At 39.2% G+C, this 21427-nt stretch overlaps 1 protein-coding gene across 1 annotated transcript in view; it reads left to right on the top strand.

The window, feature by feature from the left end:
* Positions 1-21427, top strand: part of wdr11 (WD repeat domain 11) — a 226446-nt gene that overhangs the window by 106867 nt on the left and 98152 nt on the right. The window contains exons 12-17 of the mRNA XM_059518127.1: positions 889-995; positions 6743-6818; positions 8654-8762; positions 9846-9970; positions 10762-10909; positions 20383-20489. Coding sequence (XP_059374110.1) covers positions 889-995; positions 6743-6818; positions 8654-8762; positions 9846-9970; positions 10762-10909; positions 20383-20489 — 672 coding nt within the window. The remainder of the gene's footprint in view (positions 1-888; positions 996-6742; positions 6819-8653; positions 8763-9845; positions 9971-10761; positions 10910-20382; positions 20490-21427) is intronic.

The following is a 21427-nucleotide window of genomic DNA, read 5'->3' as shown; positions in this document are numbered from 1 at the left end:
CACTAATTTACAGTTTTAGCTATATGAAGTTTGCACAAAACTACATAATGATCTGAGATATCATCCCTTGGCTTCATAATTTCAACACTATCAACGTCAATTCCATGTGACAGTATTAGATTTAGGGGTAGGGGGAAGGGGAAGGGCCAGATAGCCCTTCAAACGAAGATTTTTCGGGACCACACTTCAAAAATTTTTCTAAAAATGCTGATCCCAATAGATCTTTTTCATTATCAACATGGATATTAAAATCACAAGCAATTAAAACTTTATCTGGAGCGAGCACTAACTCGGATGCAAAATCAGCAAACTCTTTAATATAGTCTGTATGGTGCCTTGGTGGCCTGTATACAGTAGCCAGTACAAACATCACAGGGGATTCATCATTAACATTTGTTTCTCTGGATAATGTTATATGAAGCACTATTACTTCAAACAAGTTATAGTTGAAGCCTTCCCTCTGAGAAATCCTGAAAACATTGTTATAAATTGAAGCAACACCTCCCCCTTTACCTTTTGGACGCAGCTCATGTTTATAACAGTAATCTTTGGGGGTAGACTAATCTAAAATGATTGGACTGCCTATTGTAGCCCTTGGAACAAGCAATATGGTTGGATGAATATTTTATAGTTCAATATAAAGATACTGTATATAAATACATTTAGACCACGTAACTTAGTGTATGTTATTGGGATGTAAAGATACTATCAAACGGCATAACAAAAATGTTTTTTAACCAAATCACTTACCCTGCCTTTAAAAAGCAACATCACAGTAACATGAAAAGAGCTGTATCAATGCAAAATTAATAAAATATGAGTCTCTGCTTATTAGATTTAAAGATGAAATGTTCTAATTTTGTTCTCTGAAATCCTCATCTCTTGCAGAGGAATCGAATGGGTTAGTTTGACTAGTTTTCTGTCCTTTGCCACCTCTGTTCCCAACAACCTTGGGCTTGTGAGGAATGAACTGCAACATGTGGACTTGCGCACAGGTAAAACATACACACAGAAACCTATATTGCACACTGGTATTTTCATGGTGATTGGAAAAATTATACCCATTCATACCAAGAAAGCTAACAATAATGATAACTATTTCTATCATGTCAACTCTTGGAAAGATTGGCATGGTATGGACATGACAATGTTAATGTATTTGGTTTTGGCGGAATAGATCTGCCACACTGCTGCTGCTGCCAGTACATCCACAGAAATTATGCTGCTGCACATGTAACATACATGAAATTAACCATAGCAGATCTATACAGGTGGTGCTGGGGAAGGTGAAGGGTTTATAGTTACCAGTATACTATATAGTTACCTTAATTATATAATGGGGTGGGATGATACACAGATGTCATGGTTTGGTACATACCTTGTTTCGGTGGTCATGGTTCGATACAATTTCGGTACAACAGGAAAAAAAAAAAATCTATTATGCTTGGTTTCTTTCCATTTATTTTGAACAGACAGTAGTACAAATTTAAAAAAAAATCTACCTATATGTGAAAATACTAAATACTATTATATATATATAATCTGTTTCAAGGGACAAGGGGAATGGGTAGGCGGAGGGGAAGGGGAAGGGGTATAAAATAGAATTGGGATTGGGCCTTAGAGTATGATTTCGACAATGAGTAGGTCCTGAGACATGTTGTCTAACCCCAATAGAGTTCCGAGTGTCTAAAAATGCTGATCCCAATGGATCTTTTTCATTATCAACATGGATATTAAAATCACCAGCAATTAAAACTTTATCTGCAGCCAGCACTAACTCGGATGCAAACTCTTTAATCAGTAAACTCTTTAATATAGTCTGTATGGTGCCCTGGTGGCCTGTATACAGTAGCCAGTACAAACATCACAGGGGATTCATCATTAACATTTGTTTCTCTATATATATATTGTCACGATCCCCACACAAAAACAGAGGACAGGTAGTATATACAGTCATGGCCAAAAGTTTTGAGAATTACATAAATATTGGAAATTGGAAAAGTTGCTGCTTAAGTTTTTATAATAGCAATTTGCATATATTCCAAAATGTTATGAAGAGTGATCAGATGAATTGCATAGTCCTTCTTTGCCATGAAAATTAACTTAATCCCAAAAAAACCTTTCCACTGCATTTCATCTTGTTAACTCAGGTGAGAATGTTGACGAGCACAAGGCTGGAGATCATTATGTCAGGCTGATTGGGTTAGAATGGCAGACTTGACATGTTAAAAGGAGGGTGATGCTTGAAATCATTGTTCTTCCATTGTTAACCATGGTGACCTGCAAAGAAACGTGTGCAGCCATCATTGCGTTGCATAAAAATGGCTTCACAGGCAAGGATAGTGTGGCTACTAAGATTGCACCTAAATCAACAATTTATAGGATCATCAAGAACTTCAAGGAAAGAGGTTCAGTTCTTTTAAAGAAGGCTTCAGGGCGTCCAAGAAAGTCCAGCAAGTGCCAGGATCGTCTCCTAAAGAGGATTCAGCTGCGGGATTGGAGTGCTACCAGTGCAGAGCTTGCTCAGGAATGGCAGCAGGCAGATGTGAGCGCATCTGCACGCACAGTGAGGCGAAGACTTTTGAAAGATGGCCTGGTGTCAAGAAGGGCAGCAAAGAAGCCACTTCTCTCCAAAAAAAAACATCAGGGACAGATTGATCTTCTGCAGAAAGTATAGTGAATGGACTGTTGAGGACTGTGGCAAAGTCATATTCTCTGATGAAGCCCCTTTCCGATTGTTTGGGGCATCTGGAAAAAGGCTTGTCCGGAGAAGAAAAGGTGAGCGCTACCATCAGTCCTGTGTCATGCCAACAGTAAAGCATCCTGACACCATTCATGTGTGGGATTGCTTCTCATCCAAGGGAGTGGGCTCACTCACAATTCTGCCCAAAAACACAGCCATGAATAAAGAATGGTACCAAAACACCCTCCAACAGCAACTTCTTCCAACAATCCAACAACAGTTTGGTGAAGAACAATGCATTTTCCAGCACGATGGAGCACCGTGCCATAAGGCAAAAGTGATAACTAAGTGGCTCGGGGACCAGAATGTTGAAATTTTGGGTCCATGGCCTGGAAACTCCCCAGATCTTAATCCCATTGAGAACTTGTGGTCCGTAGTTTCGACGCGCGCTAAAAAGCGCGGGGGGCGTCGAAAAAACTGTAGCAAGTAGCCTCCCTTCATAATGTCTAGCACCCAATCCGAAACCCCTGGAAGCGCTGACCATGCGTCTGCATGAATGGCTAGGGCTTGGATGCGAAGCGCGCTCTGTTGGCTGGGCAACGGCAGCGCTTCAATGTGCTCTAACATGGGCGTTAAGCCTGTGACATTTGAGGCGGGGAGCGCGCTGATCACAGCGGGCAGAACGCTCGTCCTCGACCCCTCCACGGTGCTTAACCGAGTGAGGGAGGGCTGAGCGGGTCCCGTGGGACTCGTGCTGTCTGTGAGTAATTGTGGACTGTAAGCGTGCACATTTACTGCTTTAGACTCGCTGCCTGCCTGGGCATAACAAACGTGCACGGGTTTCGTTTCTACAGAAACCACATGACATGTGTGACATAGTGTTTGTGGGCACTGAGGAGTGGGCACGTTTACTATGTAGTGCGCGCGATCGACCTGAGTCGCTTTTATGGGCGCGAGCCCTGTGTGAAGGGCTGTGCTTATATGTGGAGATGGGCACTGAGCAGTGGGCATCGTCACTACATTTATAGCACCATCGGCCGTGGCCGGGACACCAGAAATTACACCTTTTCGGGAAATATCTGGGTAGCCGTGATAAGTTTTTTTTTTTTTTTTTTCAGGCAAGCGGGCAACCGTACAGGCTTGCGCATTGCAAAAGACGCTGAGACAGTCACAATCCCTGGAACTGAAACAGCGGCGCGCTTGGGTGAGAGTTCGGCCGCGGCGACTCGTACACCGGCGCTTTCCTAGGAATGCTAGGATGGCTTCGGGGCTTCCGTCCTCACCGTAATCCTCTGCCGTGGTCCCCGCAGCGCGGGGCGACGGCCGGTAGAGCCAGAACGGGGACTCTAGCTGCGTTGCTGATGCTGTTGTGATAACGGCTTTTGTGTGCATGCAAGTGGGCAACTGTGCAGGCTTGCGCGTTGCAGAAAACGCTGGAACAGTCACAATTCCTGGAATTGAAACAGTGGCGCGCTTGGGTGAGAGCTCGGCCACAGCGGAACTCGTACACCGGCGCTTCGATGAAGCAGCAGGAGGCGGGGGGTGTGGCTGAGAGCTTTGCGGGGCCGGTCTAGCACGACTCGCTGCAGAACCGGAGGGCTTTCCATGTCTGAGCCATCGTGTGTAGTGCAGACGCAGCCTACCCAGCAGCAGAAAAGATTCGCGCGAGCAGAGATGACGTCACGCGGCAGGCTTTAAATGGCAACACCGCTTTCGTCCGCCGTCCAGCAGAGGGCGGGCAAACAGGCGACGCTATCGCCTGTTCCACCGCCGGAAGTGACTGGTAGTTCCTGTTTTTAGCATCATCCAGTGTGGAGAATGCTAGTGAGACAGACGAACGAGTTCGCGCTGAATATGGAGCGTTCCGAGCCTTTGCCACCTCTTCCTGAAGCTCAGGAATAAATGAGGCGGGCTGTGAGTTCGGAGAAGTACGCTCATCCGAAAGGAAACTACCATCCAGCCGGGAACGAGAGGGGGGGGCGCTGGTGCAGACCACTCCAGCGTTAGCACTCGCATCGGCTCCTTCTCGATGTCAGCTCGTTTGCTGGGCTTCTGAGCAGAAGGCGCGAGATCCCCGGAGCTCGCCCAGCCCTCACTGCCCGAAGCTAGCAGAGAGCACGTGTCCTCTTCCCCCGATGCGGCCCTGAGATCGACTTCCTTGGAAGACGCGGCGGCAGACAGCAGGCGCTGCCCATCGGGAAGCGATGCAGGGGAGGCCGGTGAAGCAGGGCGAACCGGCGAGCTCAGTTGAGCTGAAGACGGTTCCGGAATCCGCTGGAAGCGGCGCTTTTTACGGCGCCTAGCGCAGCGAAGAATGCAGGCTCAGAGAAAAAGCCAAGCGAGTCCTCAGAGTCACCATTGGCAACAGCTCGCAGTGAGGGCATCTGCCGTCAGCGAGCGCGAGCGCTGCATGATCTTCACCCAGGCAGGAGACACAGATGACGTACCGGTCTCCCTCGCTGAGTGGGGCTCTGCACGAGCCGCAAGAATGCATCTTAAAAAAGACGCAAGCTCTTTTACGAGTGTGTGTCGCAGGGTGAACACACACACACGCATAAAGAACAGTTGGATATAATAGAATTGAAAGGATATGGGCGCCGGACGCGCTGCAGGAACGGCAGTGGAAGGCGGCGTTGGCCAGCGGCTTCAGGAATAGCTCGTCCCGCTGAGATGCTATCTGACGGCGCTTGCTTCTCTCGTGATCCAACGATGCGTGAGCTTCACTGAAGAGATGAAAAATCAGGTGAGTCAGCCTTTTCGAGCTCCCTTTATAGGGCTGAGCCACACCCGTTTCGGCGGGAAGTGGCATGGAGGGCGCGAATCGCCCTCATTGGTCTGATGTTGCTCCAGCCTACGCTCGATAGGCTTGTGCAGTTGCCGCAGAGCAGCCAATGAGCGAGCGAGCCGTCTCGCCTATGGCTGTGTGCTGCTGCAAATGCGCTTTTTCAAATTTCAAAATTACACAATTCAAAATTAAGGATAATTTTTTGCTTCAGTATTTCGTGAAAAGAGACTTTTCCCGTAGCGTCTTAGCTAAGACGCAGTATGAGAGAACTCTCGTAAGAGAACCAGTTTCTACTAAAGTTTCCATATTATAAACAGTGAATAACTTTAATAGGTCTAAATTTACATTTAATGTAATTTTACAATAAAATTGTTTGTTTGTTTTTTAAACAATTGTACTATAAAAACATGTTACATTTTAGAATCTGTAAACTTCTTTAGTAGACAACAAACAGCTTTTATTAAAACCAAGCTGCCAAAATTTTCATTACGTACACCTTTTATGTCAAAAGATCAAGTACTGACTCCTTTAAAAGTTATCATTATTTCATTAATTGAAGAGTTTAAACAGTCAGATGTTTTGTATACCATCCTTGTTTTATGTGGTGGCTACATATTTTTCAAGCAAAACAAAATAGTACAGGCTGCCCACTCATGTTTCTTTGTCACCCTTCAAGCCCTTAACAATTCTGCCCTGCATGAACTATATTGTTAATCCAATTAACAAAATCTTCAGGGACTTTTACAACCCTGTTCTTTTTCAATAATAATCTCCTTCTGGACAATAAAACCCTGCGAGTTTTGCTCTGTTTTTTTTTTGTTTTGTTTTTTTCCTCACTAATTTAGGTTTAGCCCTTGTTAATCTTCTTTTACTTTTGAGACAGAGCCCTACACTCCATCAAAATATATAATGTCCATGAATAAGAAACATATTCTATGATTTAATAAAAAAAGAAGAAAAGTAAAATAAAAAAATTATAATAAAGTAGATAGAGCAAATACCACAATGACTAACCATCACACCCTACTTGTGCAACGACTGAACAACAGTGGAGGAGAAGTTTGCTGTTCTCCAAGTATCCACATAATTTGTAAAATAACAAATAAATAAAATAAAAAAGCTTTGGATTAACATTTTTAACCGTGGGTCATTGTGCCTCCAAGTTTGACATTTTCAAAGGCGCACCTAGCATGTTCAGCTAGTTAAAAATGTCATTCATCCATTAATTTATTTATTTATCACAAAATTAATGTGTTGTGCTTTCTCTCTTTTAGGGCGGTGCTTTGCATTTCGAGGTGAGCGTGGTAATGATGAACCAGCCATTGAAATGATTAAAGTGTCACATCTAAAGTGAGTAACAGATGTTTTCCAGTTGCAAACACCTCAGTGAGCACTTAAACACTTTAGTCCCTTTGGTTTCCCTAAACAGCAATGCATTTTGTGTTGACAAATACAGACACACACAAACCACTTTCATTTATTATTTCTTTAAAGGTGTATAGGTTGTGCACTTTAACCAGCCCTGTACTGCCTCTCTTTTCTTTCATTGAACTATTTTATGTGGTGCTGAAGCAGCACGGACTCATTGTGCTTTCACACAGGACGTGTTTGCAGTCCGCTACTGATCCGCAGCTGTTTAAACCACAAAACACAACATTTGTCCCTTATTTTGATATCAAATCATGTAAAAAAAAAAAAATAAAATAAAACCGCTTTTTCAGCATTGTGATACTCTTTCATCACAGTACAGTAACATTCTTTCATAGAAATATTTAAATTCAAATATAAACAACGTATTACTCATGCATTTGACTGCTAGGTTTTTATAATAAGTTGCTGAAACAAGCTGCAACACATTTAAACACAACATTAGCCTAATTTTCTTGTTAGGCTATCACAAACATTTAAAATTAAAACTCACCACTGACAGAAACAGTCGACTCTCGTGCCTTTTGCATTTAAATCCAACGGGTATTAAATAACTTTTTTTTTTCTGCCTCTATAAAAGTGCATATATAATGTTGCCTTGTTTCTCTAAAGTTGCTCTTTTTCTTGTTTTAAATCTAGCCAAAACCCATGTGTTGCGTGTGAAACACAGTAGGCTTTAATTAGTATACGTTTATTGTAAAATGACTGCATTTCCGTGTCAATCCATGTTAATTTTTACCGCGAACAATGCGCTGTCATTTTAATTCAGCGCATGCAGCACAGCAAAAACAGACTCGGTACGTAAACGATCGCTGCACTGCTGCAGATGCACTGCTCCTGGAACGCACTGACGGACCGCAACCGCGTGCAGTGTGAATGCTGGAATCCGTTAACATGGGTGCGTAAAAAAATACGCAACGCATACGCACCGCAGACGGAGTATGTGTGAAACGGGTGTAAGGCTAAAAGCAGCCAAATGTATTAAAAATCATAAACCCATCTTTTTAGGCAAGAACCAAACATGGGTGTCATGTAGGCTATAAAAAATGTTTAATGGGACTGAATTTGTATTCAGTGTGATTACAATTTAATAAAAAATTGTCCTTTCCATGGTTATTCAAACAGTGAATAAATTATATATAGAAAGTGATATTATCACTAACATTGGTCTAATGTTAGTTTAAGCACTCTCAAAAAAAAAAAAAAAAGAACCTATCGTTATAATCACTGAGGCTTTATACACAAAGAAATGAATATTTTATTTACATTGTACATACATCTGCTCTTTAGTGTATATGAGAGAATTCAGCGATGACTCATCTGAACTTTTCTGATTTGCCATTCCATTCCTAAGCTCAACAGAATTGTGTGTGTCTGGTTAAATTGCGCAACACTTTAAAAACGCCCAAAATGAAATACGATTCAATCTGAGCAGATCTTAATATCTTAAGCTTTTTTTTATTTTTTTATTAATCTCAAAGCATTGCATTGACTATTTTTTCTGTGCTCCTGAATATTTCTGTCATCTCTATTTACAAGTGATGTGTAAGCATGTGCTTCAATGAAGTCTGACATTTACCTGTACATTAGATGGTTTTAACACACTTTCCTCCAAGTCAGTATATAGTATTCAGACAGACCATGGCATAAGGGTACTAAGGTTACTTTTAATGTAGGAAACACTTTTTGATCTAATGACAATTTCAAGTAAAGTTTTGAGAACAAAATAAATGTATGTGTACATGGGTCTTCTTTAGGCAGTACCTGGTGGTGGTGTTCAGAGATAAACCTCTGGAACTCTGGGATGTGCGCACAGGAACCCTTCTGCGTGAGATGGCCAAGAACTTCCCCACTGTCACTGCCCTGGTACTGTATCAAACTCACAATGTGCCATGTTGCGTATAGAGTTTGTTCTTAAAATATTACATTGTTTTGAACTATGGGTAAAATATGTGTTAGCGTCTAGAAATTACAGCATTTGAGATGATTTTGAAGCATAGCAAAATCTAGTTAACACAGGAAAATTGGATGTCCCTATGTTTAAGTAATGTTTTGTACATGTGCTTCAATGAAGGCTGTGCTTTGCTATAAAACAGTTATTAAATTGACTGGAATTGACTAGCCACACTCTTGTCCATCAAGAGGGTTGGGAACCTGCAGGTGTTCTTTGTCAGTGCAACATGGAAAGCGGAAGGGAAGGCTCTTATTAAACAGAGGATGGCTCATTGGATTGTGGATGCCATTTCCTTGGCATACCAGACCCAAGGTGTGCTTTGTTCCTTAGGAGTCAGAGCACACTCTACAGGGAGTCACATCCTTCTAAGCTTGTGCAAACGACGCCTCTCTAGCAAACATCTTTAGAGCAGCAGGCTAACCATAACCCAATACCTCTGCAAGATTTTATAATTGCTGGGTTGAACCAGTTTTGTTCCGTGTATTAGGTATGTTTTCTGTCCATGTATCCTCTGAGACCCTGCTGCTGTCGAATTCAGTGGAGGAATTCAAGGCCAGGCCAAGTACTCATAATGTCAGCTTGTGAACTTGGGCTGGGTGCTCCATATTTAGTTTTATTGTTGTTGTTATTTTTTTTATTTTTTATTTTTTTTATTGCCTATTGTTAATTTCATATGATGTATTGTCCACTATACGTGTTCCTGCAGGTAAACCCTGTAGGTAAAATGCTTTTAGCTCCTCAGCAGAAACCTGAATGAATAGATGCTTGCCATCTCCTTTTATGGCCTGTATGTATGGAGGAGTGGCACATGTAAATTCCACTCACTTTATTTATTTATTTATTTATTAAGTATCACATTTATTTATTTTTTAAGTATCACAGGTGTTTGGGGCTCCCGAGTCCCAGTACATTGTCACAATGTCTATAGTCAGCAGTAACCAGGATGTTATGTATGTTTTAATGTGATAAATGATAACATTTATTTGTGTTAACAGGAGTGGTCTCCTTCTCATAACCTTAAAAGTCTGAAGAAAAAGCAGCTAGCTGCACGAGAGGCCATGGCCAGACAGACCACCCTCGCTGATGCTGAACAGAGCAGTGTAGAGTCCTCTGTTATAAGGTCTGAATGGCCAAAATGATAGATGTCATCACTTACTGATCTTCTTGTTGTTTATTCTTCTGGAGAACACAAAAATAGATTTAGTGAATAATGAAAACAAATACTGACCAGAGCTCCAAAATCTACATTAAAGCAGAATTAAATTATTAATATATTCAACTCCTGAATTATATTCAAAATCTTATAAAATACAGAGAGATTGAAAATTAATAAGTCTGTCTATGTGCTCAACGCTGAAATTTAAGTTATTTATTGAAAATCTTCCCCTCTGCATCAGCTTAAATGTTATTTTTGCTTATCCTCATTTCAACTTGGTTTTCACATGCCTAGTCATGCCATGGAAAGTTTGAATATGCTTGAAGAATGAATGAGATTTCAGCAGAGGTGATGACTTTCAACAAATAATTTAAATTGTAGACTGTTTATTAACACACAAAAAATAATTTCAACTTGATTTTAGAGCACGATTAGAAACTTAGCACACAGGGTGGATGGGCTACTTTTATTAAACTTAGTGTGCCTTTTGCCATTGTATAGTTCTACAGTAAAAGTCTCCAATATTCTTGTATAAAAAATGGTGGACGGTACATTCTTCACTATTTTTCATTTTGTGTTCCTTGGAAGAAAGTGAGTAAAATAGGTTTATAGCATTTATAGCACAGGTTTCTAAAATTGATTCACTAATTATTGTTAAATTAGTATTTTGTTACTGCACTTTAAATTCTCTAGTCTTAAGTGGTTTGCTGTTTCAATCTGAACTCTTAACAATACTCTCTGTTATTATCTGTCAGTCTGTTGCAGGAAGCTGAGAGTAAATCTGAAATGAGTCAGGGCATATCAGCTCGAGAACACTTTGTGTTTACTGACACAGATGGACAAGTCTATCACATCACTGTGGAAGGCAACAACGTGAAGGATGGAGCACGTATTCCACCTGATGTGAGTGTCCTTCATATGTGTTTTGCATTCTGTGTAACTGACAACTGTGGAGTCGTTTTATTATAAATTTTTTGTAGCAAGTATTTACTTGCTCTTATACATGATCTTGAAAAGTTTTCAATTTGCTGTTTGGTGAAACAATCAAAATTTGTCAGGCCAACACAGACATGTTGTTCAACAAAACCTAGAAAAATGATAGTCCAAACAATAACCATTCACCAGATGCTTACAGACAAACGCTTTAGACTTTGGGTGATCAATCCCAAAAATCCACTATAGGATTCTGATGAAAGGTCTCAAAAGTGGAATTTTCTTCAAATATCCACTCAATAAGTATATTAGAAGAAATAAAACTACTCGTATTAAAAAGTCCCTCCAAAGGTAGCATTGAGTGATTATTATTATTTTTATATAAAAATAATAATTATGTCTACCGAGCTCTAAAAAATAAATTATGGAATATTATATTAACAGACTATCCAAATTTTTACAAAACCTTTAGAAGCATGGTTGTGTCTGTCACTTTAAAGGTATGGTGTACCCAAAGATGAAAATTATGTAATAATTTACCCAGGGTGTTCTAAACCTTTCATGTGTTCAACACAAAAGAAGATACTTTGAATAATGTGGGTAACTAAACAGCTGCTAGTCCTCAGTTACTTCCACTGAAGATAAAAAATATTATCAGAGTCATTGGGGAACAGAAACTTTTTGGATACTCGCTTTCTTAAAAGTTATTACAGCTGGAACAACTTGTTGGTGTGTAAACGATGACAAAAAAACTATTCCTTTCTAAGTCAGACAGTTCATCGTGAGCAACTGAAATGCTTCCCTGCAAACTATGAGTTCATCATTAGATACAGGACAGACCATTAATAACTTACCCATTCAACCCTACATCTGGTAAGCCTAGTGTTTAATGGGCGGATGTCAGCTCTTAATGTTTTAAACCTCGCAGGTTTATCGCATGCTGCGCTTGTGTGAAAAGGGCTTTAATGGCACGCGTTCTGGAGACTCCTTCGCTATGGAAATAAAGATGACAAATTCACGCACAAATGAGCTTCTCTAATACTTCTTCTAAAATTGATTTCATTATAACTGCTATTAGTATTATAAACAGTGCAAAATACTTATTTGTTTATTCAAATATTTTGCCCTGTGTAAAATACTGGACAAATCGATTCCGTATTGATTTGATACGGGACGTATCATTTTACCTTCAAATAAAAGAGGATTCCATATTTCAAGGGATGAGTGGCAACCCTAGTATCAACATTAGTTGGATCAGACACGAGAGAAAAAGAGTAATTAATAGGGCCCGACTCTTTAACAACCTTTCCATTTTGCAGAAAGTTTGGCCATAAAGCCATCGTCTGCTATGGATAAGAGGTGAGTCAGTACCTAAACTGTATCCCCAACCTGCAATTGAGTCTCAGGGCTTAAAGTTCTCAGCTGGCATTGTGCCAGATCTCCGGTGTGCAGCATTTGGCTGGTAAAAGAAATAACATTACATTTAAAAAAAAAAAAAAAAACCACCTTGTTGATATCACTTTCCAATCCATGACTTCGCCTACCAGTGGTATAAGAGAAGCATAGCTGTCACCTCACCAAACCAAACTTACATTACTAGCCAGTCTGAATTTGTTACTCTTATAAACGTGAGACGCGCAGCCCTGATGAATGGAGCAGCACGACACGTTGACAAAGCTGCGAGGCGCAATGGTCAAAGATGTCCATCTAGCACATATTAAGCAGCAGAGCTTTGTAAACAGCTCAGAGTAATCATGTCATTACCATAAGAACGACATGAAAGCAAGAACATTCAGGATTTTTCACACATGATCTCTTAATGGTAACATCCCGGTAATTTACCAGTAAAGACTCTATTTGGGGCTAAACTCTTCCTTTGTATATGCTGTGTTTTTAAATTGTTTAATGTTCATCTGGGAAAAAACAGTGTGCATTATCTCAGATTTGTAACATAAATCATTTATAAACCTTTGCCAACACAGGAGAATGCATCAAGCTATTTCTAAATATGGCATTTATTGTACATCATGATTTCAAAATAAAAGTTTCTGATACATTTTTTTAATTTAATGAGTTAAAACTAATTTTAAGAGTGCTGTAAAGTGAAACGTCACCAGGCCATTGGCTCCCTCTGCAGGTATTTGTTATTGTACTGGCCTTATTAGAATTCTAGCATCTAACAATCAAGTTAAACAGTAACTCAAAAAACCTCACTGGAGACATCAAGTCACTTATGAAGTTTATGTCTCAACTTTGAAACTTTAAAAATATACAAAGCATACAATGATTAAGTATGAAATTATTAATTATTATTATTATTATTGGATTGAATATCCAGGTGCAATGCAGTTCTATTAGATATTTCTGCACGTTCTCCAAACTGAAACAAGATGTATCCATTCAGTTCTTGAGAAGCTCCAATGAAATTTGTGCCATGGTCTGAATATAGATGTTTAACTGAACCTCTGTTCATGAAAAGTCTTCTTAAGGCATTGAGGAAACTACTAGAGCTTATTGCTTTGATTAATTCGATGTGAACTGCTCTTGGAATTAGCTTGACCTCCTCTGGTCTTACGAGCAGTCACTTCTTATGGTCATTAAACATCAACACCTACATAGGTAAAGGGTGGAGCTACTGTCAGTCATTGCACAGTCAAATCAGACATCTGCTGAAGTTCTGTCTTCCCTCTTAGCTTTTTGCAGGTTACACACTTGAAAAGAAGACTACGTATGCACTTCTTACCTCCTACCAGCCCTGACAGCACCCTCTGTTTCAAAGCCCCATGATAATGTCATACAATCAGTGTTGACACATGATGTGTACCCCGGATGATGATAGGGTTGACTTCACAAGTTTCCAGATCTTGTGTAAGTGTCAGCCACATTAAGTTAACAGCTTAAGTCATTTGTGGATTAATGCATATTAGAGACGCGAACCGTTTAAAATGATTCAGTTCGATTTGGTGAACTGGTTCAAAAAGATCCGTTACATCGAATGATTCGTTCGCGAACCGGATATCACAAACTGCTTTGTTTTGAACTCTCTCACAACAGACATGGAAGAGAAGACATTTCTGAATAAAGTCATACTTTTTGCTATTATTGGACCAAAATGTATTTTCGATGCTTCGATTACCCTCTGATGTCACATGGACTACTTTGATGATGTTTCACTTACCTTTCTGGACATGGACAGTATATCGTGCACACAGCTTCAATGGAGGGACTGAGAGCTCTCGGATTAAATCTAAAATATCTTAAACTGTGTTTCAAAGATAAACGGAGGTCTCACGGGTATGGAACGACATGAGGGTGAGTTATTAATTAAATAATTTTGATTTTTGGGTGAACTATCCCTTTAACTATGAAGGGGTCATATGATGTTGCTAAAAAGTCAAGTCACCTTTACTTATATAGCGCTTTTAACAATATAGTTTGGAACAAAGCAACTCAACAGCATTAAATAGGAAAATAGTGTGTCAATAAAGCAAAAAGGCTTTATTGACACAGGCAGTTCATCATTGAACTCAATGTCATCAACAAAATCACTTAAATAAGTGACCCCAACTAAGCAAGCCAGAGGCGACAGCAGCAAGTAACCAAAACTCCATCGGTCACAGAATGGAGAAAAAACCTTGGGAGAAACCAGGCTCAGTCGGAGGGCCAGTTCTTTTCTTGCCAGAAGAAACCAGCGGTTCAATTCGTGGCTGCAGCAAAGTCTGATTGTGTCAAAAAAACCTGTTTTTTTTATTAATTTTATCATATAAATGTTTCTATTTTTTTTATTAATGCCAGTGAGCAAACGGGAATAGTATATTCATTTACAATCCATTATTTACAAAAAAAAAAAAAAAAAAGACTAAAGGGAATCAAAATAGTTTTAAGGTTTAATTAATGTTTCAGTACACATAAGTTAATGTTATATAATGTTATATACATCATAAAATTATATAAATAGTTACTTACCTTTCATTATCATGCAGGCTGCCGCTGATGTCCACTGACTGACCGTTAAAATTTAAACAGAGTGAGGCAGGAACCATCTTTAACCCAACAGTTGGGTTATAACTAAAAAAATCAAATTAAATTAAGTTTATGCATTTAGCAGACACTTTTATCCAAAGCGACTTACATTGCATTCAGGCTAACAATTTTCTTCTATCATGTGTTCCCTGGGATTCGATCCCACAACCTTGCACTTTGTTAATGCAATTCTCTACCACTTGAGCTACAGGAATAGCTTTGCAGGTTTCTTGAACCGTTTTGGAGACCACCGTTTTGCCACTGTTCTTCTGGATTTAGCTTGTCTCAGTTCTGTTTCTTCTTGGCATTCCAGACAGACTGGATGATGATGAGATCAGATCTCTGTGTGGAGCACTGGCTGCTGTCAGACTACTTGTGAAAACAGCACAAGTAGACACACTCCCTTACGCGGTAGCCTGACATGGACCTCTCCAAAAATCTAACAGCGTGTCAATTCTACCTGGACCTCAAGCGCTGTTATTGGTCTTCTAGAATCCCTGCCTCCGTATGTGCTTCAGTTTTGTGTGTGTTTATGTGCACTTTATTGTGTTTTAATGTTACACCTTCTTATATAAAATAAAACCAAGCAGTGTCTTATCATTTATAAATATACTTAGCATTATACAGTAGTAGTTGTCCACAACAAACAATCAAGTCATTGTGGAGTTGGAAAGAATGAAAGTGATGTGACATACAGCCATGTATGGTGACCCATACTCAGAATTCGTGCTCTGCATTTAACGCATCCAAAGTGCACACACACACCGTGAACACACAACCCGAGCAGTGGGCAGCCATTTATGCTGCGGCGCCTTGCTCAAGGGCACCTCAGTCGTGGTATTGCCGGCCCAAGACTCCAACCCACAACCTTAGGGTTACGAGTCAAACTCTCTAACCATTAGGCCACAGCTTCCCCTGTTCCATTGTTGTCTCCTTTTTTACTTTTAAACAATGATTTAATGATTCGATATTTATTTGCAACAAGCCGCTTCTTCAGCTTTTGCCATCGTCTGTGGGTTACAGCAGCAACATGCCTGTGGACAACTGCAGACTAGCGGTTTGCATGTGTACTGCACATCGACACGGACCACGATGAAGAAGTATAAATGAAAACTGACGCATAGCCTACAGCGTAAAGACTCAGCTGCTCAGATTGAGTTGGTTAAGAGTGAGGAGGAAGTGATCAGAGGTGTGCAGTGGAGAACATGGAGCATGGAGATCAGTGTCTTGTGTAAATAAGGTCCAGTCCATTTATGTAACAGATCTCATTTGTGCATTAATGACTGTTATATTAAATGTTATTAATTAAAGCAAAGCACGTTACTTTACCTGTGAACACCATTGTTGACTCTGCTTCCCTCAAATACAGTGCGGTAATGGTGGGACAATTTGTTATAAAGCTGTAAATTATAATCGGAATAATTATTTCATTGTGAATGCTACATTTTCTCACACATTGTGTGAAAAAGTAAAAGTTACACCCAAATAATACAAAATAATTCCTGAATACCTAAACGTTTATTATTTTCATTCTTGTAGCCTGTTATCAAATGCAGATTTTGTAAAGTACTATAAATGAAATATCCTGGATACAGCTCTACATACCCTTCTGTATGGATCAAAAGAGTTTTAAAACATTCCCTTTCAATGTTTTGAGAGTATAAAAACTGCAGTTTCAAACTTTTCTGATGAAAGAGGAGATGAAGAGAAAATTGCTCCCTTTTTTGTCCTTATTATCCTTTCATCTCCTGCAGGGCTTTTTCACAGTGTATTTATTTCTGATCATTTGATCAGATCCTTTTTTTTCTATTTCACTGCATATTTTGTGTTTACATGCAACCCATATCTCTTTTCTGCAAAATAATTATCCCTTAATAACATTTTTATGCAAACGGTTGTTCAGTATGCAATTGTGGACATTTAAAACATTGTTTCTTTGTTGTCATTGAAGTGACCCTGCTTTATTCTTTGTTTTCAGCAAGTGGCATCCAGTTATTAATTTACTTTCATTTCTGACACAAGGCTTTCCTTTAAACTGATAGAATTTTCCGTCAATTTATGTTTTCATTGATATATGGTAGGGGCACTATTACATGTCTTATGAAATCATACACACTGAAACTAGCAACAGAGAGATTGCTTACGCACACATAAAATCATCAAACATGCAACAGCACATAATTCAAAACACCCTAATGTTACTGAATTATATGTTAAACATATAAAGAGTTATAGCTGTGGACGTGTTGATCATTTTTCTCAATCCGATCCAGACTAAGTCTTTAACAAAAACATGATTTTCCTCAGCTTTGTATTTACATTTTTGCTTTTTTAAATGAAATTTTCCTACATTTAAGTGTTGATTTACATTTACATTTAGTCATTTAGCAGATGTTTTTATCCAAAGTGACTTACAAATGAGGACAATGGAAGCAATCAAAAACAACAAAAGATCAATGATATACAACTGCTATAACAAGTCTCAGTTAGCTTAAACGCAGTACAAGTAGCAAGGGCTTTTAAATAATATATTAAATAAAAAGAAAACAGATAGAATAGAAAAAGAGTAGAGCAAACTAGTGATAGATGTCATTTTTTGTTTGTTAATTGTATAATTAATGAAAAAGAATACAAGTAGAATACAAAAAGATTAGAAAGCTAGTTAGATTATTATTATTATTTTAGAATATAATTAGAATAGTGAGTGCTGAAGTTAGAGGGTCAAATAAAGATGGAAGAGATGTGTTTTAAGCCAATTCTTGAAGTTGGCTTACGACCCAGCTGCTCGGATTGAGTTGGGCAGTTCATTCCAACAGGAGGGAACATTTAATTTAAAAGTCCGTAAAAGTGACTTTGTGCTTCTTTGGAATGGCACAATCAAGCGATGTTCACTTGCAGAACGCAAGCTTCTAGAGGGCACATAAGTCTGAAGTAATAAATTTAGGTAAAGAGGTGCAGAGCCAGTGATGGTTTTGTAGGCAAACATCAGTGCCTTGAATTTAATGCGAGCAGCTATTGGTAGCCAGTGGAAATTGATAAACAGATGTGCGACGTGTATTCTTTTAGGCTCATTAAAAATGAATCAATGGATTCATTGTAAAGGTTTGATAGAACTGACTGGAAGACCTGCCAAGAGAGCATTGCAATAGTCCAGCCTGGACAGAACAAGAGCTTGAACAAGGAGTTGTGCAGCATGTTCTGAAAGAAAAGTCCTGATCTTCTTGTTGAATAAAGCAAATCTGCAGGACTGGACAATTTTTGCAATGTGGTCTGAGAAAGTCAGCTGATCATCAAAAATAACTCCAAGGTTTCTTTCTGTTTTTGAAGGAGTTATAATTGATGTGCCTAACTTGATGGCGAAATTGTGATGAAACAATGGGTTTGCTGGAACCACAAGCAGTTCTGTCTTGGCAAGATTGAGTTGAAGGTGATGGTCCTTCATCCAGCAATAAATTTCTGTTAGACAAGCTCAGATGCGAGCAACATTTACTGTCGGAACATTAGGATGGAATGAGAGGTAGAGTTTAGTGTCATCAGCATAGCAGTGGTATGAAAAGTAATGTTTCTGAATGACATAACCTAATGATTCAATGTAGACAGAGAAGAGAAGTGGTCCAAGAACTGAGCCCTGAGGCACCCCAGTGGTTAGATGTTGCGACTTGGACACCTCACCTCTCCAAGATACTTTGAAGGACCTATTTGATAGATATGACTCAAACCACTGGAGTGTGGTTCCTGAGATGTCCTTTGCCAGTAGGGTTGACAGGAGGATCTGGTAGTTAAACATTTCAAAAGCAGCAGACAGATCAAGCAAGATAAGTATTGAAGATTTGGATTCCGCTTTTGACAGTCTTAGGGTTTCAACAACTGAGGGCAAGGCAGTCTCGGTTGAATGTCCACTTCTGAAGCCAGATTGGTTGCTGTCAAGGAGGTTGTTATGTGTGTGAAAAGCAGAGACTTGGTTGAACACAGCTCATTCAAGTGTTTTTGCAATTAAAGGAAGGGAAACGGGTCTGTAGTTCTCTAAAAGAGATGGGTTGAGGGTGGGTTTCTTAAATAGTGGAGTTTTACGAGCCAGTCTAAATGTTGAAGGAAAAACAACAGTGTGGAGGGATATGTTAATGATGTAATTTAGTAAGTGCATGTACAACTGCAGGAGAAATGGCTTGAAGGAGATGAGGTGGAATAGGATCAAGCGGACAAGTAGTAGGATGATTAGAAAGGATGAGTTTGGAGACTTCTGCCTCAGAGAGTGAAGAGAAGGATGTGAATGAGTGTATGTTTGCTGGTGAGATGTGCTTGACCGATTGTGGTGTGGAAAATTGTGCACTGATGTTTTTAATTTTATTAATAACAAATGTGGCAGTCGTCGCTATTAGAGATGATGCAGGAGGGGGAGGACAAAGGAGTGAGGAAAATGTTTTAAAAAGCTTGCGAGAGTTAGACACATTTTAAATTTTGTTATGGTAGTATGTCCTTTTAGCAGTGGAGACATTAGAATAGAAGGAAGAGAGAGGAGTGGCTGATACAAATTAAGGTCAGTGGTATTTTTGGATTTGCGCCACATACTTTCAGCAGCTCTAAGCTTAGAACGATGTTCGCTAAGAACATCAGATAACCAAAGGGCAGAAGGGGTGGTAGGGGCTGGCCTGGAAGACAAGGGGCAAACAGTGTCTAAACAAGATGTATGAGTGGAGAAAAATTATCAGTAGCACTGTTAGCATCAAAAGGAGGAAGCGAAGATGAAACCATAGCAGATAAACGGGAGGGTGAGAGTGAGCGTAGGTTATGTCGAAAGATGACGTGGAGGGGGTAAGTGATGTGTCAGGGACCATTTTGAGGCTAAGATTGAGGATGAAGTGATCCGAGGTGTGCAGTGGAGTAACTAGTACATGATCAGTGGAGCAGTGTCATGAGTAAATAATGTCCAGTTGGTTGCCTGATTTGTGAGTAGCAGTAGTGAAAAAAAAACATGATATTAGAATAAAATGGTTTGTTTTGTTTGAAAACAGAGTCAGTTTATTAGGAACAATCAAAGCTGACTTTCAAAGCTGAATTTTCAGTCACATGATCCTTCAGAAATTCTTCTAATATTCTGAATTTCTACTAAAAAAAAAAATGTTATTATTAATGGTGAAAAGAGCTGGGAATATTTTTTCAGACTCTTTTCTTTATTTTAATATATTATATGTTCAGATATTCATGCAACAAAATATAACATTTTATTTTAAATTCTAATTATATTTCATAATGGTAGTGTTTTTACTTCATTTTTGATTTTCTGCATTTCAATTTGAAATTTTTACTTGGCACTATATCAAATAGCAAATGTGTTTGAAAACTGGTAATATCAAATATCAACATATTACATGTCCTATGTCTTGTGTGCAAGAAACTGACATTATTCTACTCTCTTCCAGGGCAGTATGGGGAGTATTGCCTGTATTGCGTGGAAAGGAGACACCCTAGTTCTGGGAGATGTAGATGGAAACCTCAATTTTTGGGATCTAAAAGCTCGTCTTTCAAGGTAAAAATGTATTACTAAAGACTCTGTAAGTAAAATTTTTCTTAAAGGGTCATGAAACCCTAAACCAATTTTTCTGAGATTTTAACAGAGGTAGGTGTGTTTAACACCATAGAAGACAATGTTATAATCTGTAAAATTTAATAATAGGATATAAATGGTTAAATTTGAGTTTGTATCGGCTATTTTCGTCTTCTGGGTTTGAAATCTTCATCAAGTCCACGTCACAGGATGTGACGTTTTTCTGTACGGATCATACAGTGATGACTCATCGTTCTCTCATAATTATTAATGAGGCTGAGCCTTCATATCCAATGAGAAGACATTTCACTGAATTAATCATGATACCACGTGGATCTTTTCAATGATAGACCTGTCAAACAAACTGTGATATTGCGTAGTCGATGAGAGAGGCGATCATGGGACGCAAGTGTTTGTATGCGTGGTGCAAAAGTTCAAGCGCATTGCATAGCTTTCCCCGCGATGCTGCCAGGGCTAGAGTCTGGCTCCGTGCGGCTGGTTGGCCATCCACAACGGACACATCTAATTTATATATATGCAGCAAACATTTTTCTCGAGAGAGCTTCGCCTCTCGAGAAGTCCTCCACCTCCACAGAACCCTGCGCGCTGCCGTCACTGTATATTTCTATGTCGCTGTCCATCTTTACTATTGTTGTTCAGGTGGCGCGTCGATCTAGGCACGGAATTTTTTTTTAACCGGAAATCTATTATTTGCAAATATATTAATTTATAGTGTGTATATAGTTGTTTATAATGACATTATAATTAATATGTACATTTAATATGTTTTATTCAATAGAATTTGATGACAGGGCGTTCAGTTACTTTTGAAATGACAGAAATAGTGTCAGTGTATTGCCAGCTTTTAAAAAAAAAACTTTTTTTGCTTACGTTTTACGACACATTTGTAATGATATGCA

This window comes from Carassius carassius, chromosome 30, assembly GCF_963082965.1.
Source record: "Carassius carassius chromosome 30, fCarCar2.1, whole genome shotgun sequence".
Classification (NCBI taxonomy): Eukaryota; Metazoa; Chordata; class Actinopteri; order Cypriniformes; family Cyprinidae; genus Carassius; species Carassius carassius.
This window is presented reverse-complemented; position numbering and strand designations above follow the sequence as displayed.